General features: G+C 38.9%; 1 protein-coding gene across 3 annotated transcripts; it reads right to left on the bottom strand.

The window, feature by feature from the left end:
* Positions 1 to 452: 452 nt before the first annotated feature.
* Positions 453 to 21,177, bottom strand: LOC130920519 (rho GTPase-activating protein 19-like). 3 transcript variants are annotated; one of them, XM_057843812.1, is made up of 13 exons: positions 21,107 to 21,141; positions 14,585 to 14,665; positions 14,225 to 14,484; positions 13,652 to 13,732; positions 13,315 to 13,524; positions 11,617 to 11,843; positions 11,384 to 11,470; positions 7,559 to 7,624; positions 6,196 to 6,408; positions 6,006 to 6,101; positions 5,435 to 5,521; positions 2,941 to 3,042; positions 453 to 2,301 (listed from the first exon to the last, which is right to left on the bottom strand). In XM_057843812.1, exons 3-13 carry the CDS (start codon positions 14,469 to 14,471, stop codon positions 2,245 to 2,247), a joined length of 1,473 nt encoding a protein of 490 aa, XP_057699795.1. In that variant the 5' UTR covers positions 14,472 to 14,484; positions 14,585 to 14,665; positions 21,107 to 21,141; the 3' UTR covers positions 453 to 2,244. The 3 variants fall into 3 exon arrangements, with proteins under 3 accessions (XP_057699795.1, XP_057699794.1, XP_057699793.1); XM_057843811.1 differs by lacking the exon at positions 14,585 to 14,665 and having other exon boundaries at positions 21,107 to 21,177; XM_057843810.1 differs by lacking the exon at positions 14,585 to 14,665 and having other exon boundaries at positions 14,225 to 14,487; positions 21,107 to 21,161.
* Positions 21,178 to 25,060: the final 3,883 nt, after the last annotated feature.

Below are 25,060 nucleotides of genomic sequence, written 5' to 3'. Positions count from 1 at the left end.
AAACAAACTACATTAATGCCTTTCATATGATAATTTTGTTCTGATTTTAAAGTGCATGTGAACGTAGCAAGCTTGGAGTGTCAAAATCTTACAAAAGTAGTACGATCCACTTAAAACTACAACAAAAGTATAATTGAATCAGTCAGCATATTGACGCTATTTTCCCTTTATGAAGCGGCCACCGATCCTCGTGAATCACCAGAGCACTTCTTATATTGACATACCGTCCTCTGGTGGAGAATTGTTAGCATTACAGCAGTGCATCACAGAAGGGATGGTTGATTATACGGAGGAGGCCCGTAGCCAATTAAAAAGACAACATAACTTTAACTTCAATGAAGAGAAAGCACTGTTTTAAAGTAGATTTAATCCAAAATTGGACTTTGGAACTATACAATAAAAAAACAAACATGTTAACCACTTGTCAGGTAGACAGTGTATTGTAAACATATTAAAAATATTTCACATTGAAAAAACAAAAATAAAAAAAACACATACATAAGAACTCAGTTCACAGGTAAACATTAAGAATGTATATTAATGCAGACACATTAGTCAATTCTGATGCTGAGGTTCATTTTACACATTCGACAAACAATTAACTCAACCTGCATACAACTTTCCCCAAATCGCAAGCAGTGCAGCCTCCCAGCAAGCCATCAAAACAATCGATATGCTACTCGTGAATTTAATTGCCAGTGTACAAGGTTGTTCCTTTTTCTCACTGGTAAGACCATTTAATGGTCAGGCAAATTATAACTTCATGTTAACTGTGAGGAAAAACTCGCTAGCTAATAATTGTGTACTACTAGTAACATTATAAAAATCTTCCATTTGTGGAAAACATTACAAGTCAATCCCAATAGTGGCCTTATTAGGGTAGCCAAACCACATAAAGGGTATATGGACAACTGAGTGCTCTAGTAGGATATCAAATCCTTGAGAGTTCTCCATGCAAGCCTAAACCAGAGGGAAAACTATCAAAATGCTCATTTCACACCATCGAGCACCCAAAAAGCGCAACACATGCTGAAAAAGCCGCCAAATCACAGGCTCTTACCTTCATCGACTTTGGAATAAATCACGCGATTTCCCACTTCCTTTCCCATCAACATTCCTCCATTTTCCATTTTATGACTACAAAACAAACATGTCTGCCCCTTTACTCACTCCCAAAATTTTTTCCTTCCTTCCTTCAACTGACCAAATTCAGGAAAAGATACACTTTTTTAGGAGGTGGGGTGAGTAACAAAATAAAACCAGTAACAGCAATTATACACGTAAACAGTACTTGCAAATTTCTTGTAAACTATCATGCAGTGAACGACTCTGCCTGTTGCTAAAAGCAATTCAAGGCAGGTTCCAATGGCAGCAGGTGTCAATACATTGGCCACACCCAAATACATAAAATTAAATGTCATATTGGTCAGAGGGGATTGTAATCAAATCACCTAATCTGTCAAGGCTACACTAGCCAGCTAGTGGTCAAAGTACCATTACATGTTAGTGTTCATTTATAAACCAAGCCTTGAATTACATGCTAATCAGCAGTTATCCTTTTGTGCATTGTAATTTTCGTTGATAAATAGTCCACTTTAATATTTCCTGTATGGTAGTCGTCATTAACAGCACAGTTCTTGAAAGCTAAATTTGGTTCTTTCTGGTTTGGCTTCCTGTAATCTAGGTTTTACTTTGAAACAGCACATCTTGTGAACGCTAAAATAGCTAGTGGTTATTGATTCATGTATGGTAATGTTCAAGAAAAAAAGTGCAAAGTTCACAAAGACTAATGACGGTTGTTAGTTGTTTAGCAACAGTAAAGTATATAGGCAATCCCAGTTAGCTGTAAGATTTTTGTTTTTACAAATTTCTGTCATGGCTAATCTTACTAGCAGTCAATTTTTATAAACAGTACAGTTCCTGAATGCTTCCTGTACAATATAGTTTTCAAAATATGTCATTGAATGGACTGATTTAATCCCCAAAGTACCAAAAAGCTAAACATTTTATCGATGCTAAAAAAGAAAAAAAAAAACACAATAGAAGATGTCAGTCAGGAACACCACCAGGCATTTCACAAGGAAACCCTGATTAGTATAAATTGGAATACCTAATGAAATATCCAATATGTGTAAATAATATTACAGTATTAAGACGGATGAAAATCTTGAAAAGGTCACAGTGGTGGAGCTGCAGCGTGAAGCCGTCGCCATGGAGACCAGCAGGTGGTAGCGCCGGGAGCATCTACAGTGAAACCTCCTGCGGCGACGAGAACAATCTGGCCACGGATGAGGGCGTGTCCTGATTAAACATGGACAGACACATCAGGGTGGAGGTAGCATGCTTGCAGTATCTATCTGTTTTCAATGTGCTGAGAGAATGTCTATGTGTGCGGTTGCCAGCCAATCACAGTGTATAAACAACCATGCACGCACACACTCAGTCCTAGGGACGATTTGGAGTGATCAATCAATCAGCCTGTCATGCATGTTTTTGGGACATGGGAGGAAACGGTAGTACCTGGAGAAAATCCACACAGGCATGGGGAGAACATGCAAACTCCATACAGGAAGGCCAGAGGCTGGAATTGAATCCTTGAACTCGAATGCGAACATGCTAACCCCTCACCACAACATGAGGATTTTGCTCCTAAAATGTGATCTTTTTCTGCTCTGCATTTCAGGCCAGCTGTTGGCAATAATGCACAAATGTCCTTTGAAGTATTTAACAGTAATACATTGAAAATGAGGCAAAACCTATTAACAGTATTCATCTCATGATTGGATTTACAATGTCTCCCCCTAAAATTTCCTAATTGCACCCTTAAAATTTAAGGTTAGAGGCCACTTTGCCCCTAGATTTTTAAAAACGTTATTCTGGCTCTGTTAGTGTGAATGTGTTTGTTTGTGTGTCTGTATTTATGTGCATGAACAACTGTACCTTGAACACTTTTACAGCGTTGTCCCTGCTAAAGTCAAAGTCTGGGTTTTTAAAAACCAGCCCCACGTTGCACTGCTTGCCGTCATTCAGTGGAGTTTTTACCTGCACATTTTCATGCACAAAAACATGTAATGTTTTGAACAAGTATTACCTTGGTAACATTTACAACACATGGTAAGATTATCTTTCTTTTTTGTTTGGTTGAATTCATCTTTTTTTTGTCTGCGAATTATACAGTTTTGTGACTGCATTTTAAAAGGCGCCTCTGGTCAAAATTGTTCTTTCCATTTCTTGTCGGCCTTTTCTGATGTTGTTGTGCAGTATGAACAGTCCAATTCTGGTCTTTTCATCCATCATCTACCGCTTAATCTGGGGTCGGGTTGCTGGGGCAGCAGCTTTAGTAGGGAAGCCCAGACTGCCCTCTCCCCAGCCACTTCAACCAGCTCCTGCGGCGGGATCCCAAAGGCGCTCCCAGGCCAGCAGAGAGACATAGTCTCTCCAGCGTGTCCTGGGTCGTCCCGGGGCCTCCCGCCGGTGAGACATTCCCACAACACCACTCCAGGGAGGCATCCGAAGCAGATCCCCGAGCCACCTTAGCTGGCACCTCTCAACGCGGAGGAGTAGCGGCTCGACCGCGAGTCCCTCCCGGATGACCGAGCTTCTCACCCTATCTCTAAGAAAGCCCGTACATCCTGCGTAGGAAACTCATTTCGGCCGATTGCATTGGGATCTTGTCATGACCCACAGCTAATGACCATAGGTGAGGTTGGAACGTAGATTGACTGGAAAATTGAGAGCTTCGCCTTTTGGCTTAGGTCATTCTTCATTACAATGGATCGGTACAGAGTCCGCATCACTGCAGACGATGCACCCATCCGCCTGTCGATCTTCCGCTCCTTCTAACCAACATTCGTGAACAAGACCTCAAGATACTTGTACTCCTCAACTTGGGGCAGGATCTTATCCCCGACCCGGAGAGGGCACGCCACCCTTTTCCGACTGAGGACCATGGTCTCGGAATTGGAGGTGCTGATCTTCATCCCAACAGCTTCACACGGATCCCGTTGTGTTGGAGATCACAGCTTGATGAAGCCAACAGCACCACATCATCTGCAAAAAGCAAAGATGCAATGCTGAGGCCACCAAACCGGACCCTCTCAACTCTTTGGCTGCGCCGAGAAATTCTGTCCATAAAAGTTATGAACAGAATCGGTGAGAAAAGGCAACCTTGGTGGAGTCCAACCCAATGTGGACCAAACTCTGGAACCGGCTGCAAAGGGACTGAACAGCACTTACAAAGGGGCTCGGCACCCACAAAACACATGTAGACCGGTTGGGCGAACTCCCAAGCACCAATCTGAGATTCGACTTCCTGACGGACCCTCCTCTCCAGCACCCCTGAATAGACTTTACCAGGGAAGCTGAGGAGTGTGATCCCTCTATAATTGGAACACACCCTCCAATCCCCCTTCTTAAAAAGGGGGACCACCACCCCGGTCTGCCAATCCAGAGGCACCCTCCCCGATGTCCACGCGATGTTGTAGAGGGGTGTCAGCCAGGACAGCCTCACAACATCCAGAACCGCCATCGTGTTGCATTCAGCAGTTTACCTCAAGTGACGTCCCACCTTTTCCAGGATGATGAACAAATGAATGAAATTTTATTGTCATCATCATCGGTATCATTGACAATCATTGACGATTACAAAATGTGATATGATTTGCCCGAAGGAACCGAAGAAGAAGACAAAGGCGGACAGGATGAAGCATATGCTTATCAGTTTCCCGTCCCCCATACAACTAAAGACGCACATTCAGACATGGTACATACATCAGATGCCCACAATACTGTACAATAACACAATCAACAATCTGGGTTTAACGGGGACGACTTCCGCTATTTTCATGCCAGTTGCGCCACTGTGTCCCCTGGGCTAGGCGTCAGTTGTAATCCAGAAATGATTAGCTCATTTGCGCGTCGGCACTGGTCGAGATCGTCAGCCAAAATTTCCAGCCTGTTGATGCGAACATCTCTCTCCTAGACCGCCTGCTTGAGTTTCTCATTTTCAGCGCGAATTAACTGGAGCTCTCTGACGATTTCTTGATTCTGGTTTTGAATCAAGCCAGTCAAGGAGACCTCCATAGCTTCTGTATGGAGGATTTTATTTCATCCAAGTCTCCAGGTTTCAAATTCTTTGGAGCCATACTGGGAGTCTAGCTTGCTGGCCCTGAGCGCTTATCGGTTAAGATAAGCTCAGAGTGCGTCTGTACACGGTGAAGGCTGAGCAGCGATCTATCAAAAACCAGTGTATCCATCTCTAGGTATACTCTATTTTCTTATTCTGATGTATAGGACAGGATTAGGGTAAAAAAATATGACGGTGGAGATGCACTTTAATGTATTTCATGATGTTAATGGTTTTGAAGCGCAGAGTATTTTTTGAGTAAAAAGCTTGCAGCCCCTTTTCGCTGTACTCTATGTGTGTGCATCTCACCTGCTGTAGGATAACATTCTCTTTGCCACATTTGTGCACTGCCCTGGTGACAGCATCTGGCGTCAGCTGATCAGCTCGAGCTTTACGCTGTAATCAACGAGAACAAGTCAAGATGATTTATGTATGCTTAAATCACCAAAAGACCTCAAAAGGCTTCATAAAACAGTTGCTGGTAAACATGGACAAAACAGCTTTAAGAAAAGTTCACTAACGTGTGTAAATTAATGAAAGACAATTACTAATTTATAGTAAAATCTTGCATCCTAAGAAATTACAAAAACACAAAAATCTATTAGTTACAAATTTTTGCCAAAGTGTTTTAGCGTCAAACAGGTGGAAAAATTTAAATTACTTAAAGCAACACTTGGTAACTCTTCAGTTTTGGTCAATTTAAGCGATGCCGTTAGACAAAAGCGGTAGTGTTTTTGCCTAAAGGAAGACAAAGGAGGATCAGTGCACACCCTCACAGTGTCGTAAAATCAATCAATACCATAATAATAATAATAATGTTTCATTCCTGGCTCTGTTTGGCATACTATAAGACAACAAATTCTATCAAAAACTGTGTCACCTTAATTAGTCCTGCGAAGGAACGAGACCTTGGGCGCTTCTTGCTGGTCCCGTCTTGCTGGCTGGTTGCTGAAACTGCTGCAGTTTGTTTGACCAACTACAAACATGGATACACAAAATAAATTCCATCGTGAAAATTGGAATTGGCAGCCCGGAGACCCTTGTAAAGATAGCAGCCTAGTTTAGTTTACCTGTCGGACCAGTTTCTTTTTCTTAGCTGAATCAGGCATGTTGTGGTGCACGTGCTTGAAGAGGTCCTTAAGCGCCTCTTCCGTGTACTGCTGAGCAGGCGACTGGCACTGTTCTGAAGGACCCTTGATCCTAGCTGGGACCACCCGCCGCTTCAGTGGGGAAGAAACTTGCCGCCCGGGTGAACCGCTCTGTGACAACAGATCAAGGTCGTCCTAAAAGACAGTAATTAGACAATAAAAAGCAAATTATTTTATTCGTTACCAACACAAAGAAATACTTGATGTTAAGGGAGAATGTAATCAGGATAACTGCAGGTAAGGTAAAGTCAACTGCAATTGATATCCTTATGGCACTTAGTTCCAAGTCAGTGTTGTTTTTGGCCGCCCTTTTAATTTTCGTCTTAGTGTTTTTTTTTATTAGTCTTCGTCAATTGAAAATGTGTTTGTCTTACTCCAGTTTTAGTTAACGAAGACTCAGACAAATCTAATCTAGTCTTAGTCGACATGTACTTAAAATGTTTTTGTCTATAAACTTCAAAGGTTTTAGTCCATGAATAAATGAATAAATAAATGAAAAGTTTCCAACAATTTAAAATGAAAATTGACAGCCAAACACATAATTGTAGCGTCTACAAGGACATCATCTTCATGATGACAATACACACTAAGCAGGAAAACAGTACATTATTTTCGATTAATTAAACTCACCTGGAAGCCATGTGTAGCCATGTATATGAAGTTTTCCAAGAGTTTAAGACGACGATCACCACGCTAAATGCTAATGCGAACACTCTGCTAATGCTACAAGTTACATTTAGTGTGTGATGATCACTCAGCACACACCTTTAAAGGCTAAATCAAAAAAAAAAAAAAAAAAAAAAAAAAAAAAAAAAAAAAAAAACAAGCAGCACCTGACATGTTTTAAAAAAAAAGTCTGGAGCCTGGAGAGGACACATGTTTATTCACCGGCCGGTGAGAAAGCAGGTGTGTGTGTGTGTCTGTGTTACATGAGTGACAAAACCAAACACTGCAGTGATGTGTGCTAACTACACATACGATAAAATGTCACACATTGTGAACCTATGACAGAAACTATGGCCAATTTTAATCTCATTCTCGTCTCATCAGACGAAAACTGGCATCTTTCTTGTTATGTTTTAGTCTCCCAAGACATGTTTTTAAAAAAGTGAAGTTTTGAAAAAAAGTGTTCGTTGACGAAATATTTTCGTTGACGAAAACAACACTGTTCCAAGTAAAAAAAAAACAAACAAAAAAAGATAAGTACGGATATTTCATCAGTAGTTTTACCACAGTGCTTTATATACAATATTATTCAGAGCTGATTGATCAGGCTTTGACTGACCTTGCTCCGCATGGTGGTTATCTTCATGAAATGCGCTCGGGCATGTTCCCTCAGGTACACTGGAGCCTGAAACAGAAATCACAAATGTCACTCTAGCAAAACACATGAGTGGGTGCTTAATGATTTTGGTTCTGCTTGAGTTTTTGGATGTTATTTTCTTCGTGGGTTTTCTTAATTTATGTGTTTGTGTTCATTTTGTTCATCTGTTTGTGTGGTTTAAATTAGCAGTTTATTTGTATTTTGTGTGCTGTGTATTTTGCATTTTGTGTAGGTACAGTATTTTAAACAGGTAGAACTTGTTGGATTTTACTACACTTTCAACAGGTATATAGCTAAGAGTTTTTTTTTTTCTTCTTTCATTGCATATTTATACAGGATGATGGCCTATCAAATCGTCATGCAGGTTGCTGCTGTTCTTCTGGACACCTATTTAGAAGTTCTACTCTTCCGTCATTCAAGAACAGATTGTCTTGAAACTTGCTAGCAATGTAGCAAGGGCCTGTATCTATCAATCCTCGCAGCCCTATTTTTAATTTCTTTGTATTGGGGCTGATTAATTAAATTGTAGAAATATTAGCCAGTACAGAGCAGCTTGCTGTAGGTTAAGAATTTGCCATTTGAGAGCAGTGCGGATTTATTGTTCGCGAGTCACAACTCATGCTTGTTGAATTTAAAGCATTAGATTTACTTTTTGCCAGCGATGCCTCCCGTGGCTCTACCAGTTTAACCAATGCGATGTGGCAGCAATAAATACAGTACATGACCTAATTATACCAATCAGACGGAACAATACAGTCACATGACCACACACACAAGTTTGCAGTTATGAGAAATCCTCTGATAAGTCCTATGATCACGCCGGCGTGAGAAATCCCAAGAGCTCTTTAATGTGACGTTAAAAAAAAAAAAAAAAAAAAACAAGTGCAGATTTCTCCCTCCCTCCCAGTATTTGTTATGTTTGGCTGACACCGTGTGAAAAAGCAGCTACATATTGCGTGGTCTTTCGTGTCTGCAAAAAACAAACTGACATTTCGACAAACTTGAATTTGTTGTTCCGTAATGTGTTAATTAGTTTGTTATTGGTTTAGATTCCAGAATTTTCACATAGTTGTATGTTTTTCTCTGTCTGATTACATTATTTTCAAAATAAATCAGACATTATAGCAGTTGCTCAGTACTTAAGTATCCTTTTCACCAAATACTTTTTTACTTGTACTTGAATACATTTATTGGATGACTAATTTTACTTGAGTATAATTATTTTAAAGAAAGACTACTTTCACTTGAGTACAATTTTTGGCTACTCCACCCACCTCTGATTTACATCTCAAAATGTTTGTAAAATGGAATTGGGATTGATGCAATATGGAGCGCCGTTTGCAAAGGAGCACATGCCAAAAATTACGACAACATTTTCTCACATTTAGCGCTACGCAGTGTTAAAAATGTGGTGTGAAATGTTTGCAGTCACTTTTTTTTTTTTGCACATTTACAACATTATTTAGCAACTTAAACATTTATTTTTAAATAATAAGTAGTGGACTTGACTGTGAATATCCAGAACTAAATATTTATTTAAATCTTAAATGTAAATCTTAATTTTATATTCTATACATATATTCCATATATCCTAAATATACATATGAAATTTATATGCTAAATCTGGATTTTATATTAAATCCTAAATGTATATGTTATATCTAAATACTATATTTATATCTTAAATCTGGAAACAGTTGAAATTAAATATTTAGCGTAATTTGCAAATTCACATGACTGGAGACCGGAAGTAACAAAATAAAAGCTGAGGCAGCTCAGACTGTTTGTTTACATTGCTTGAAAATGAATAAAACCTACTCAACGGTGGCAGTCGGCTGTTGGACATGATTTATTGTGATAATAACAATATCTAGGTAAAATACACATTTAGGAGAAACCATTTAAGGAGTATTTTGTGCTCTTAGTGTCACTTTTACTCACGAGCCCTGTAAAGTTACTAAGAATAGCCACGAGGGGTCTCTGTTGGACTGGACTGGAGAGCAAGGTTGCCTTTTCTAACTTCAACTGCAAAAATCCCGCGTTTCTCACTAGGATACATTTGTATTGCAGTCAGAATAGCTCTGCCGATAGTCTCGGGTAAATTTGACTCGCCTGACATATTTTCTTACAGCCCACCCTCGCCGACTGTGAGAAACGCGGGATTTTTGCAGATGAAGACAGAAAAGTCAACCTTGCTCTCCAGTCCAGTCCAGTCCAACAGAGACCCCTCGTGGCTATTCTTAGTAACTTTACAGGGCTCGTGCGTAAAAGTGACACTAAAAGCACAAAATACTCATTAAATGGTTTCTCCTAAATGTGTATTTTACCTAGATATTATTATCATCACAATAAATCATGTCCAAGAGCCGACTGCCACCGCTGAGTAGGTTTTATTTATTTTCAAGCAACGTAAACAAACAGTCTGAGCTGCCTCAGCTTTTATTTTGTTACTTCCGGTCTCCAGTCACGTGAATTTGCATATCACGCTAAATATTTAGTTTCAACTGTTTCCAGATTTAAGATTTAAATATAGTATTTAGATATAACATATACATTTAGGATTAAAAAAAAAAAAAAGATTTCAGATATTTATTTTATTATACATATATATATATATATATATATATATATATATATATATATATATTAGGGCTGTCAAACGATTAAAATTTTTAATCGAGTTAATTACAGCTTAAAAATTAATTAATTGTAATTAATCGCAATTAACCGCAATTCAAACCATCTATAAAATATGCCATATTTTTCTGTAAATTATTGGTGGAATGGAAAGATAAGACAAGATGGATATATACATTCAACATACGGTACATAAGGACTGTATTTGTTTATTATAACAATAAATCAACAAGATGACATTAACATTATTAACATTCTGTTAAAGCGATCCATGGATAGAGGGACTTGTAGTTCTTAAAAGAAAAATGTTAGTACAAGTTATAGAAATTGTATATTAAAACCCCTCTTAATGTTTTTGTTTTAATAAAATTTGTAAAATTTTCAATCAAAAAATAAACTAGTAGCCCGCCATTGTTGATGTCAATAATTACTTAGACGATGCCCATGGGTGCTGAAGCCGATAAAATCAGTCGCACCCAAGCGCCAGCAGAGGGCTGCAAAACTCCATAAAACACAACAAGTGAGCGTTTCACTGTACTGTCATTTAAAACGGGGCATCTGCGTTAATTGTGTCAAATATTTTAATGTGATTAATTTAAAAAATTAATTAACGCCCGTTAACGCGATAATTTTGACAGCTCTAATATATATATATATATATATATATATATATATATATATATATATATATATATATATAGGATATACATTTAATATACAGTGGGGAGAACAAGTATTTGATACACTGCCAATGGGTTTTCCCATTGGCAGTGTATCAAATACTTGTTCTCCCCCCCATTGGCAGTGTATCAAATACTTGTTCTCCCCACTGTATATATAGAATATAAATTTAAGATTTACATTTAAGATTTAAATAAATATTTAGTTCTGGATTTACACATTCAGGTCCAATACTTATGATTTAAAAATAAATATTTAAGTGGCTAAATAATGTTGTAAATGTGCAAAAAAAAGTGACGGCAAACATTTCACACATTTTTAACACTGCGTGGCGCTAAATGTGAAAAAATGTTGCTGTGATTTTCGGCATGTGCTGCTTTACAAACTGCGCCACATAATGCAAATGGTCAACATAGACCTTTTTGTACATTTGTTTTGTATGTGGCTGTTTTCTTGTGCGTTAATCACCCTAAAGAGTTTCTGTGAGTATCTGATGAGGAAGGCCATGCTGTTATTCAGGGTTTTCAGGTGGTCTTTCAGGTCATTGGCTGTCATCTACAGAAGAAAACAAATAAATATCAGACAAACTTTAATTATCGTCATCCTTCCAGCACATCGAAAGTTTCATATTTTGAAAATTGCCTTAATATTGCAACGCAATGTAGAAGTGTAAGTGATAATGCACTAAAGAGGCATCTTACGTGTCGTGGCCAGAGCACGTGCGGGGCAAACATAAGGGCCAGATTGAATGCGGACATCTTATTGGCATCCTGTTGCTTGGCGGTGTGGTAGAGGAGGTCCAGCAGCATCTTCAGAAGTGCGCGGTTAGTGGAGGGTAGGAGGAGCAAGAGGAGCTGCAGAGCCTCCACTTGACGTTCCTTGTTGGGTACAGATGTCTTGTTACCATGCTCATCCAGCAGTGTCATGTCTGGAAAGAAAAAAAAGTCACTTGGACTGTTGTGGTAATCTTTCAATCATTTACAAAGCCCTAATAAATAGCAAGGAATGATGTACTGTATAGTTAATACTATAATCTCACTGGACATTCGACCAGAGATATTAGGTACACCTGTCCAACTGCTCAATAACACCAATTTCTTATTGGCAATTCACATGGTAGCAACTTAATGTATCTAGGCATCTAGATACGGTCAAGACAATCTGCTGTTGTTCAAACAGAGGATCACAATGGGGAATTTCCTTTTGCTTTTTGTGTAGAATTGTCAACAGATATAATAAGCAAGTGGGTTTCAGCCCTTCTTTGGACAACTGTGGGAGTGGGATTATGACCACAGATGTGAAAAATACTTTAAAGAGAGTCCTTTAATACGTGTAAGTGCACTCTTAGTATGTGGAAGGCACACAACTAATTAAAAAATTGACATTTATATTAGGGCTGTCAAAATTATCGCGTTAACGGGCGATAATTTAAAAAAAATTAATCACGTTAAAATATTGACGCAATTAACGCACATGTCCCGCTCAGACAGTATTCTGCCTTTTGGTAAGTTTTACAGCAAGGCTTTTTGTGCTGTCTAACAGTGAACTCTTGTGGTCGCTTTGCGACATGGTTTATTGTTTTCTTGCCAGTTCAATATGGCTGCACGACGTCTCGGGCTGACGCCTACGTTGTAATGTTGTGCTTATATGATCCTTGGACAAGATTTGTCCGTAAGTATGGTTGTTGTAAAGAATGTACATATTATGTTAGTAAGCGAAATGTTATATTTTTTGTATGAGACGCTTTTTGTTTATGTTTAGTGAACCTGTATAGCGTGCTAAGCTAACGTTGTTGCTAATGCAATGCTTGTGTACTTTTTTTTTGTAGTTTTACGACGGTCTAAAGAGGACAATGGTTTGAGGCCATTTTATTAATAAATCAGATGAAAAAGGAAGAAGTCTGATTATTAAGGCGTCGTTCACTAGCTGTCTAGCTTTGGAAAAAGTAGACGCTTCGGCGTGAGGACAGCATAGACAGATTTAAATGACAGTAGAGTGACATGCCCACTACAGTCCTTTTGTACCGTATGTTGAATGTATATATCCAACTTGTGTCTTATCTTTCCATTCCAACAATTTATTTTACAGAATACATATATAATTTACAGAAAAATATGGCATATTTTATAGATGGTTTAAATTGCGATTAATTACGATTAATTAATTTTAAGCTGTAATTAACTCGATTAAAATTTTTAATCGTTTGACAGCCCTAATTTATATATATGGGCTATAAACAAAAACATAACAAAACTCCACTAATTGAGGGTTGGTTTTAAATATAAAAACTAAATGCAGCTTCAGTAGTCCCCCCAAAAATAATAATAAATTGGAATTTGAAATCCTTACAAATGATTGATGCAGTTGTACTCAATCGTTTAGTCACGTTGATGTCCTACCAGCAATCTTGAGGTGGGCATGGAAGTGTCTATGCGTGAGCAGAGGCTCAGGCAGCTCCCCCAGAGAGCTCTTGAGCAGTGTTGCTACATCATGAGGATGGAAATTTCCAGAATGCAGGTCAACGTCTTTGCCGCTGGTCAAGAGCTCCTTCAAGGCATGCTGCCGCACACTGTTGCCTGGAATCCGGAACAGACCCTCCACATGTAGATCTGGGAAGAGCGAAAGATTGAGAGTTCAGGAAAGTTACCTATATTAGACTTGGGCAAATGGAAATAGCATGTACAATAACACTTTGTAGACTAAAGTAGACGGAACAAAACCGAAGTGTGGACTTACTTTTACTCAGGTATTCAATGAGTCGGTATATGTGAGCAACACCACTCTCAGAGATTGCAGGCCCAAACATGGTGCTTTTATCTGGGACACAACAACAAAATTACTCACAAAATGTTCTACTTAATTCTCCTGCAGCTACACCATCCCAGGTGTTACACAAATTCTTTTCTATAGCCAACTCACTCTTGCTACATGATTATGACCAAAAATATAATCACAGGACAAATTAACGACATATAAAACACAGACAAAAACACGAAAACAACCATTAACTCATTGGCTGATATTGACAGCTAAAGACATCCGATTAATTTGAAGTTTTGAACTGGAAGGGCATTCGTTCATTTGCTGCTAGCCACCTGGACGTCCACTACTGACAAACTAATTCAACTTAGAAGCAGAATGATGAAAAGAGCCACATGACTGGGCGTCTATCATTGTCAATGTCACTGAAAGCATTTTTTAATTAGACCTAACACCAACATGACCACCAAGATTTGCATTTTTCCCCACCAAAGTAATATTATTATTGCCAAAATCTGAGAAAAAAAAAAAAAAAAAAATTGTCCCAACCTTTGCGTTTGAGGAAGTTGAAAGAGCGGAAGAACCCAGGGGTCTTAGGCCCATCCTCGCCGAGGAGCTGGGAGAACTCGACGCCTGGAAGATCGATGAGTCGAGTGATGTTGCTCAACACAAGCTCCAGGAACACCTCGGCGTTCTCATGGCGAAGCTTTTCCACAAAAAAGTCCGGGTTGAAGATGACGGGCGGGTGGGGAGATGAACGGGGCCCTCCTGGGAAATTATCATGGTGGCCCACCATGTTGGAAATATGTCTGCTTTTAAAGAGGCACATCACAAATCACATGCTCTTTAGATAAGATATGGCCCAGTTTGAGATTTAATGGCAATGAAATACCAGAATGTCATTCTTACTAGGTGTATTAATAACCAGTTTCATGATGATTTGGGCAACAATATGATATTTGCCGTCAGTTCAAAGTCTGCCACTGTTCTCTGTAACAAAATGCCATACGTGAAAGAGGACGGTGTTGATCGCCATTTTTCATTTCGATCAATTTGATTGGACCCCTGCTTAACAAATCGGATCCAGATCAATGTATGGTTTCATGTTATGGTTAATTCTTACAAAGGATGGGATAGATGTAGGGCTGTCCCAAACGACTAATTTCCTCCCGATTAGTCAGCCGACTATTTTTACGATTAGTCGACTAATCTAATAAATTTAAAAAAAAAAAATTTTTTTTTTTTTTTAATACTACTTTAATAATTTAATTTTTGTTGAAGCTTATTAATTCACAAAAAACATTTTGGAACACCTACATTCTTTATTAACGTATAAATAAATAACATGAATCAATATAATAAATAATAATAAATCAATAATAAATCACAAACAATGAGGTCAAAGGATGCTGGCATTAACTAGTGCAAAAAAAAAAAAAAATGTAAATGGAAACACTGAGACTTCAACAGGAGTCAAAACAATTCTTACTCTTTTTGTGGTATGTCATTGTCTATATTGTTCTAAATGTTAAAATGAATTGCAATGTCCCGGACAACCATTTTCAGAATACTTTGTGTGAGTTCAGATGCTTTTTCTGGTGTGTATTCCGCATTTTTGGGGGAGGGGAAAAACTGTTCAACTTTTGTTTGTTTTAACCTGAAAATAGATAAAGTAGAGGGGACACTGAAATATTACAACTATTTTGAATGAGAGGCACACATACTCACAGTAACAAAAATTAAATATATAGTATTAATTTTATAGTATACTACAATATGTTAGAGCAGGGCGGTAAACCGAAAATTTACCGTCACCGAAATTCTTAACGATGACCGACGTAATTTTGACCATGTCGGTAAATTCGGTAAATGAATAAAACCAGAAAATATAGTCTTTTCATCCCGCTTTGATTCTGTGTTGTTCGTCTATGTTCATTCCCCTTTAAGAAAGCAGTGAATGTGCTTACGAAGGGAGTCACGTGATCATCAGGAAGCCAATCAAACAAAATCCCGGTAAGCTAACGCTAGCAGCTAACGCTACAAGCAAAACGTGATGGAGTGTGGCTTAAGGGAGGTTCACCAAACTTTCAACCGACATTTAGTAGACTCTTGGTGGCATCCAGACGGGCTTTCAGCCGCTGTCCTCCTTTGTTCTCACGATTTCCGGAGATGGTGCTTTCAGTGCTTTCTACTGGTAGCCAGGCTAACGCTAGCTAGCGGCTAACGCTACAAATGAATGTTATGGAGTCGGAAAGCGGCTCTAACCTTGTCAAAACGGCTGAACTTAATGAGTGGATTGGGCACGGACTGCATCTAGCAATTACTATTTGGCGTTATTTTGTATCTGTCTGTGTGTGATTCCTCTGATAGCTTTTGTGATGGTAAAGCATTCAGCATAAAGTACAATCCAACGGCGAAACTTATAATGACCGAGAAATGGCCCCAGCTATTTTTATTGTGCGTGCATTTATTAAAAAATGCACTGGGGGAAAAAAAAACAACAACCTTAAACCATAAAGTAAACACTTGTATTTAATAATTATGTCACAGCAGCCATTAACAATAAATCGTCTTTTTGAAGTGTACTGTTCAAGCTGCAAGTCATTTGTGTTACAATGACATGTTTGCACAGGCATATTGATTTTGACAATGTACATTGTTCAAGTCATACACGCTGTTATAAATGTTCATACTTGAATTCTTATTGCTTACAATACATTTTTATAAACTTAATGTTTAGACTGCATGTACAATTGGTAAATACAGTATATCAAATTGAATGCTGGTAAATAAATCAACAAGAAATAGTTAATCTGTATTTCATGCATTGATTCAGATTTTCAAATTATATAACAGTCCGCTTGGGCGAATTTATCGTCATTTATCGTTATCGAGATAAATCTGCTATATTTATCGTGATACATGTTTAAGGCCATATCGCCCAGCCCTACAATATGTATATACACAATGATACTTTATAATATAAAGTGACTAACATTAGTGCCGTCATGGATTACAGTAAGCAGGCCAGTGCTGTTTCAATATATATTTTCATTATATTATGTATATACCGGATGTATGTATATTTTCCCCAAGTGGGAGCTTCCATGATCCCAATAAATTTAATAATAATTTAAAAATATATATAATTATATGATTTTATTAAATAAAAATGCACGTTGATACGACGCACATAAAGGTAACTTCCATTTAAAAAAATCATTAGAAAGTTGTATGGACTTACAATCTGCTAGCTTGTTGTTGCTTGTTGTCTTGGAAAAATATACTTGGGTGACGGCACTATTCCAGGCTCTGGCTATTCTGGTCCGCTTTTTTGGCTTTATGCCACTTCATGTGTCACCAATTCTGCCCTTTTTGGTAATTGGCGGTGTTTTCAACTCTTCGCCATAATGAGGAGTGAACCGGCGATTCACTTGGCTCGTTGTCGTTGGTTCGGCCCATGTCCTCCTCATGAAAGCGGCGGCGTTCATAAAAACACCGAGAGGCGTCGGATGGCTCTTTACCGATACTTTTATTGTCCAAAACAAAAACGCAGGGGCTGCAGCCACTGAACTCCGCGCTACCCGCGCAGCGCGCACTTTCCAAACTCACCGATCTCACTCCCTCTGTTTCGCTCCCTCTCTCTCGCCCACTTTCTTCCTCTTTGCTCAATCTGACAATGCAGGTCACATTGAAATAACAGCGGCCCCCTTGGGGGTGTTCGTCACAACTGCTTGCATCGCGAGCGCCTGCCATTCTAAACTTTATCCGCATGTAAATTTTTTTTTAACCCGTCAGTACCCGTCGACGGTATGTTTGGCCCGTCGACGCATTTACGTCATCGATGACGTCGACAACGTCGACTAGTCGGGACAGCTCTAGATAGATGAAGAATACGCAAATATCACGTGATCGGATCAGGGACACCCCTATGTAAAACTATAATGTTAAAAATAGAGATGTCCCGATCGATCGTGATGATCGGGTCCGATCAGGTCATTTTCAAAGTATCGGAATCGGCAAAAAAATATCGGACATGCCTTTTTTCAATATATATATATATATATATATATATATATATATATATATATATATATACATATTTAATTAAATCGTTTTCTAATTGTATTTAATGTTACAGACAAAATATGTTACACTCATCCAGAGTCTTTAGTTTTGGCTTAAGGTAGGGTTATCAAATTTATCCCGATAATGGCGGTGATTAATTTTTTAAAATGTTTAACGCAACTAATGAATGCGCCACTCACGCATTGTCGCGCTCAATCTGTAATGGCGCCATTTTACCTACATATAGAGCTAAAAGGCAGCGTAAAATTAGCTGAATAAATTTTGGAAGTATTTGGAGCCTTTTTTAATTGGCTAAAGCCTTACAATCCCTTTCCCTACGATTGAAAAATATCGTGGGAAGCAATATTGGGAAGCAAGGTAGTACTTGATCTTTTTCTTAACACCCTATGTTATTTCCCAACGCAGAGAGGATATATCAGTTGTTAGCACTACCCACAGTCATGGGTCCACTTCCCATCATGCATTTGGGCATGGCTACAGGATCATTTACTGAAAGCTCAACAAATACACTAGATGGCAATATTTGGTCACAATATACAGTCACATTTGTCCTCTAAGAATTACAAGTCTTTCTATCCGTGGATCCCTCTCACAGAAAGAATGTTAATAATGTAAATGCCATCTTGAGGATTTATTGTCATAATAAACAAATACAGTACTTATGTACTGTATGTTGAATGTATATATTCGTCCGAGTTTTATTCTTTTTTTTTTTAATGCATTGCCAAAATGTATATGATCGGGAAAAATTATCGGGAATGATTAGAATTGAATCGGGAGCAAAAAAAAGGCAATCAGATCGGGAAATATCGGGATTGGCAGATACTCAAACTAAAACGATCGGGATCGGATCGGGAGCAAAAAAACATGATCGGAACAACCCTAACCAATACAAATAAGTGTTTAGTCAACCACCAATTGTGTAAGTTCTCCTACTTGAAAAGATTAGAAAGGCCTGTAATTGTCAACATGGGTAAACCGAACCATCAGACACAGAATGTACAAAAAACCCCAGAAAATCACATTGTTTGCTTTTTAAAGAATCTATTTCCAAATTAGAGTGGAAAATAAGTATTTGGTCACCTACAAACAAGCAAGATTTCTGGCTGTCAAAGAGGTCTAACTTCTTCTAACGAGGTCTAACGAGGCTCCACTCGTTACCTGTATTAATGGCACCTGTTTTAGCTCATTAGCAGTATAAAAGACACTAGTGATGCACGATAATACATTTTTCAACCGATACCGATAACCGATAATTTCCTCCTCGTTCCAACCGATAATCGATAATGTCAAGCTGATAATTCTATTAAAACATTTACGTAAATTTTTAAAGTAAACACAGGAGAAAATATTACTGGGCAAAAATATAATTTATTATATTATTTAGTTATTATATCGGCGGTGCTAAATTGGACAAAATTGCTTCGGTTGCACACATTTGGAGGCTAAATCAAGTATATAATTATCGGATTGCATAATCGGTTGAATTTTTAATATCTGGATTATCTGTGTGATGTCATAATTGCCATTATCGGCCGATAATTATCGGAAACCGATATTATCGTGCATCTTTAAAAGACACCTGTCCACAACCTCAGTCAGTCACACTCAGAACTCCACTATATAAAATTGTAGACCTGCACCAGGCTGGGAAGACTGAATCTGCAATAGGTAAAACGCTTGGTGTAAAGAAATCAACAATGTGGGCAATTATGAGGAAATGGAAGACACACAAGACCACTGATAATCTTACCCAATCTGGGGCTCCATGCAAGATCTCAGCCCGTGGAGTCAAAATGATAACAAGAACGGTGAGCAAAAATCCCAGAACCACACTGGGGGACCTAGTGAATGACCTACAGAGAGCTGGGACCACAGTAACAAGGGCTACTATCAGTAACACAATGCGCCGCCAGGGACTCAAATCCTGCACTGCCAGACGTGTCCCCCTGCTGAAGAAAGTACACGTCCAGGCCTGTTTGCGGTTCGCTAGAGATCATTTGGATGATCCAGAAGAGGACTGAGAGAAAGTGTTATGGTCAGATGAAACCAAAACAGAACTTTATGGTAGAAACACAGGTTCTCTACTGAATTACATCCAAAGAACACCATACCCACTGTGAAGCATGGGGGTGGAAATATCATGCTTTGGGGCCGTTTTTCTGCAAAGGGACCAGGACGACTGATCTGTGTAAAGGAAAGAATGAATGGGGCCATGTATCAAGAGATTTTGAGTGAAAATCTCCTTCCATCAGCAAGGGCATTACAGATGAGACGTGGCTGGGTCTTTCAGCATGACAATGATCCCAAAAACACAGCCAGGGCAACAAAGGAGTGGCTTCTTAAGAAGCATTTCAAGGTCCTGGAGTGGCCTCCAGATCTCAACCCCATAGATAATCTGTGGAGAGAGTTGAAAGTCTGTGTTGCCCAACGACAGCCCCAAAACATCACTGCTATAGAGGAGATCTTCATGGAGGAATGGGCCAAAATACCAGCAACAGTGTGTGAAAACCTTGTCAAGAGTTACAGAAAACATTTGGCCTCCGTTATTGCCAACAAAGGGTACATAACAAAGTATTGAGATGAACTTTTGGTATTGACCAAATACTTATTTTCCACCATGATTTGCAAATAAATTCTTTAAAAATCAAACAATGTGATTTTCTGTTTTTTTTTTTTTTCCTTCCACATTCTGTCTCTCATGGTTGAGGTTTACCCATGTTGACAATTACATGCCTCGCTAATATTTTCAAGTGGGAAAACTTGAACTATTAAGGGTTGATTAAATACTTATTTGCCCCACTGTATATTTTTTAATTACCAGAAATAGTGACTTGCTCTATAAAGGGTTAGAGTCAACTTTTGAATAGCTGTCCACTGTCCCTGAAAGGGTTTAGAAATTTTCATGCAATACAAACGATTGTCAATCTGTTTCGTCCTATGATGAAAAATTCATATTAGCGGAACATGCAGAGACCACGTAGCGCAGGAACGCATCAGCGATGTAAATACAGTATTACATCAGATGTGACGTCACGCAAACGGGACCGCGTTCAAATAATGATTAAAAAAGTGAAGGTACGTTTATACAAGTAATGAAAATAACGACTGGTAGTTGTCAACGTCAAGGGTTGAATTTTAAGGTGATATTAACCACACGATTAAGGCTGTTAGCCTTGCTTACGAACGCAAGTGACCGACAGTTTCAATCAGTTAGTGCTAGTAAGTTACATCCGCTCAAATTTTTAACTTACACGTCTAGATTCTCACACCTTAGCTTTGAGATGTCCCATCAATGTAAACACCAATTGTATGTTAAGAAAAAAGTGGCACAGGAATTACCTTGTTCTTGGAGTGCTTTCGTTGGCATCTTTACCCGCAGCCATGTTAGCTTGCTTTGAATCCACCGCTGTTTTTCCGGAAACCCCGCCTACCTCTTTAGCGATTGGTCGGTTACCTGTTAAGGGCGTGACAAGGGTGGGTTCGATTTGACATCCGCCGCTTTGTGATTGGTCAGTTTAAAATTTCCCCAAAACAAACAAATATTGTTTTATGTATACGCAAAAAACAAAACAACAAAGTAACAGAAGAATGAGGAACAGTCTCACTCTATTACACTACCCCGAGCTACACCCACAAAAGAAAATTTCACAAGTGGATGGACGCACAGATTAATAGTGTACCAGGGCTGGGCAAACTCTTACAAAGGGCTGCAGTGGGTGCAGGTTTCCGTTCCAACCCATCAAGAGGAAAACTTTTCACCAATCTGGTGTTTTGCAAGCGCCTTCAGTGGATGGCAGTCAGGTGCTTCTTGTTTCAGCAAAAACTTTATTAGTTAAACTGTGTGTGCGCCTGTGCGGGATCAGTTGGAACAAAGACTAGGACCCACTACAGCCCTTAAAGAGCATATGACCGGAGAAAAAAAGTCTTAAATGGCATTATTATGTGAATTAGAATCATATTTTGAGACGATTCGACTATATACAACAATTTAGCAAAGCGCAGATGACGAGAAATTTGTCTTTTAATCTGCCGGTTAGCCACGCCTACCATTATAGGGCTCAAGCGTCCCCAACAGGTGGATGACGTCAGCGGGAGAATGGGCTCATCGGTTTTACTATTCAGCCCATTGACGGGGAATTATTCAGAACGAGGAAAACGCGACGGAGAGAGCCGGAAAATGTCATTGTTTCAGTCTCGCTACTCCAATATTTTTACAGGGTATTCTTTTTATCCAAGTATTTTTCCACAATAGCTAAATAAATGGCTTGAGAAGGACCAGTCAGCCCTTCGAGGGGGAACTATTCACAACGAGGAAAACGCGACTAAGAGAGCTGCAAAATGTCATTGTTTCTGTCTCTTTACTTCAATATTTTTACAGGATATTCTTTTTATCCAAGTATTTCCCCCAATTGCTAAATAAATGGCATGGTCGTGACAAATAACAGTCTTGTGCTAAATGGAATATGAAATAATAAAAAATGCACTTATTCAGGACGACATGGCAAAATTACTCCATAATGGTCAAAACTGTCGACTTCACCTTTACTGTCGCACCTCCCGAACGATATTTTATGACACCTAAATCGGACATATGTAATTTCCCTTCCCCGGCTTCGGAGAACGTAAACAAACCAAGAGGCGTGACAGCTAGCCGACATGCTAACCCGAACCGAGTGATGTTTCAAAGTCTTCAAAGCGGAAAATCACACATAACTAGCCCGGATTATTTGACATGACGGCTGGGTTGTCGATTGTCTTCGCGGATCGGCAAACCGCCCGGCAGAGAGCAATTTACAGTTCGTTCTCCAGAGGAGGGCGGCTGGAGTTGTTGTGCAGCTAACGTGCAGCTAATGTGCACGAGGAGAGCTTTTTACATGCCTATCAATGATCAAACGTAAGTAGTCCTTTATTTAAAGAATGTTTGTAGTGTTTACTTTGTAATCGCTGTATTAATATTTGAAATAATACAAAACAAGATGTTTACTCAATTCCTCGTAAGTCCAATGGTCCCACAGTAGTAGGGCTTGGCCAATATCCACGGTGAATGGGAACCTTTTGAAACGCCAAAAAGGCGCACATGCCTCTCCCTCATAAAGCAAGAATTTTCAGCAGCCGTTTGGCTGGCGTGATGCGAAAAATAAACATATTAATCCGCAAAATCAGCTGAATCCTTTGTCCTCATACACAACAGTACGGCTGTTTAGTGAAGAGGACGCCTTCTCCCGTACACGTCACAGTGCCCTCCTCCTCAATGCAAGACCGAAGCCGGATGTCACTCATTTTCATGGCGCGGGATTAAAAAAACTAAATAAATATAGCGATCGCTTCCACACACATCCAAGCGGTCCATATCATTCAGGAGCATAAAATACCGCGTGTATTATGAACATGCTTTTTCGTGTCACATGCACTTTAAGCGCCGTTGTTGCCCACTCCTGGTGTACCTTTTTCCACATAGTGGAGGAACGTTTCAATTGTTAGTTTTCACTATTACTGTCATGTAGATCAGCAAAGATATAAAAACCTTTTCAACAAAAAAATAAAGAAAAGGGTTCTTTATTAGTTACATCAAAATTTTGTTCTTGAAAAAAAAAGTGCCTGAAAACAGCAGGACGTAATAGGAGGACAATTGTTGTGGAGTCTGATGTTACTTTCTGTTTTAGACAGAAGTTGACTAATCATCAACTATATTTGAATCATTAAAATAAACAGAAAGATGAAGCAAAATGAATAACCTTTTGGAGGGCTGATTATATCCTGTCGTAGAAGGATATTGTCAAATTAATTGTAATCAATCTGATATTAAAAACATTCAAAGGGAAGTAAAAGTACACACACCAGGCATTTCTTTAAATTGCCGTCTGAAAACTAAGTATATTGTTTTAATCTATCTCGATCACTGAACTATAAGGATGCTTGGTACTTTGCTTTGGGGATTTGATTTATTCGATTTATAGACCCTCTCATTTTCTTTCTTTTTTAAAAAATTTTTTAAATACAGTAATCACAAACGATCATTTACTATACCTTATGGTGAGCAGTTTGTCACGGGTCACTTACACCACCACCACTTAAAATTTTACCATTACGTCACAGATATGGTAATGCAGGGCCGTGCAGAGACCGATGGAAGGGCAGGTGCTCATAGATCAAAATGGGCACATGAACAAGAATTCAATACACCTTACAACAACATAACTTCCAGTTTAACCAGCTTTGCAGTATAATTGGCTGTGACTGCGACAGACTTTAATTGGGAGGGGGAATAGTGAATAGAGATCAACACTGTCATCAACACTTTCTGGCTGTGACTCAGTCAATGTTTGCCTTTTTTCTTCCTTTAACCCCTATATCAAAACTTCCTTCCTCAACTTGTTCGTCTGAGAACAAACCACATCTGATGTTCACTGAACCACCAGAAGTTTTTTCCCCCCAAAACTGTTATTTCATTATTATCCATATTTGACAACTCTAGCACTTAATAATTAATAAAGTAATGACATAAAATGTATTAGAAAAATAACACTGTAATTGTGTTTATAATAGTTGGATTTTATACCTGAATATCCTTGCAAATTGCAAACTTATTCTTACCTATTGTGCTCTTCACCCAGCTGATGAGGGATCCACTACCTTTAGCAGCCAGCTAAGATTTGTAGATATTTAACCCTGCAGATCTCTCAGGGTGCAGACAATTAAAAAAACGTGTGGCATTTGCCAAGGCCCACAGCCTATCAAAAGGATGGATGCTGGAAAAGTGGGAAAAGGTGGATTTTTCAGATTAATCTTCCATTGAATCACAACACAGTTGCCGTAAATATTGCAGGAAACGTACTGGAGCCCGAATGGATCCGAGATTCACTCAGAAACTAATGAAGTTTGGTGGTTGCAAAATCATGGTCTGGGGTTACATCCAGTATGGGAGTGTGTGACAGATCTGCAGGGTGGAAGGCAACATACATAGTCTGAAATATCAACAAATCTCAGCTACCTCTTACATTCCTAACCATAAAAAGGGACAAATTCTGCAGCAGGATGGTGCTCCATCGCATAATACAATCTCTATCTCAAAGTTCCTCAAGGCAAAGAAGATCAAGATCCTCCAGAACTGGCCAGCACAGTCACCAGACATGAACATCATTGAGCATGTCTGGTTAGGATGAAAGAGGAAGCATGGAAGACGAAACCCAAGAATGTTGATGAACTCTGGGAGGCATGCAAGACTGCTTTCTTTGATGTTTCTGATGACTTCATCAATACATAGTCATACAAAATATTAAATTTGGATCTCAC

Source organism: Corythoichthys intestinalis, chromosome 8 (genome assembly GCF_030265065.1).
Source record: "Corythoichthys intestinalis isolate RoL2023-P3 chromosome 8, ASM3026506v1, whole genome shotgun sequence".
NCBI lineage: Eukaryota > Metazoa > Chordata > Actinopteri > Syngnathiformes > Syngnathidae > Corythoichthys > Corythoichthys intestinalis.
This window is presented reverse-complemented; position numbering and strand designations above follow the sequence as displayed.

Coding starts and splice junctions, on each gene's coding strand:
- LOC130920519 (XM_057843810.1), bottom strand. CDS start 21,150: ATGGCTGCGGGTAAAGATGCCAACGAAAGCACTCCAAGAACAAG. Junction 14,488..21,106: donor GAAAGCACTCCAAGAACAAG/GTAATTCCTGTG, acceptor CCTCTTTAAAAG/CAGACATATTTCCAACATGG. Junction 11,471..11,616: donor ACGTGCTCTGGCCACGACAC/GTAAGATGCCTC, acceptor TTTCTTCTGTAG/ATGACAGCCAATGACCTGAA.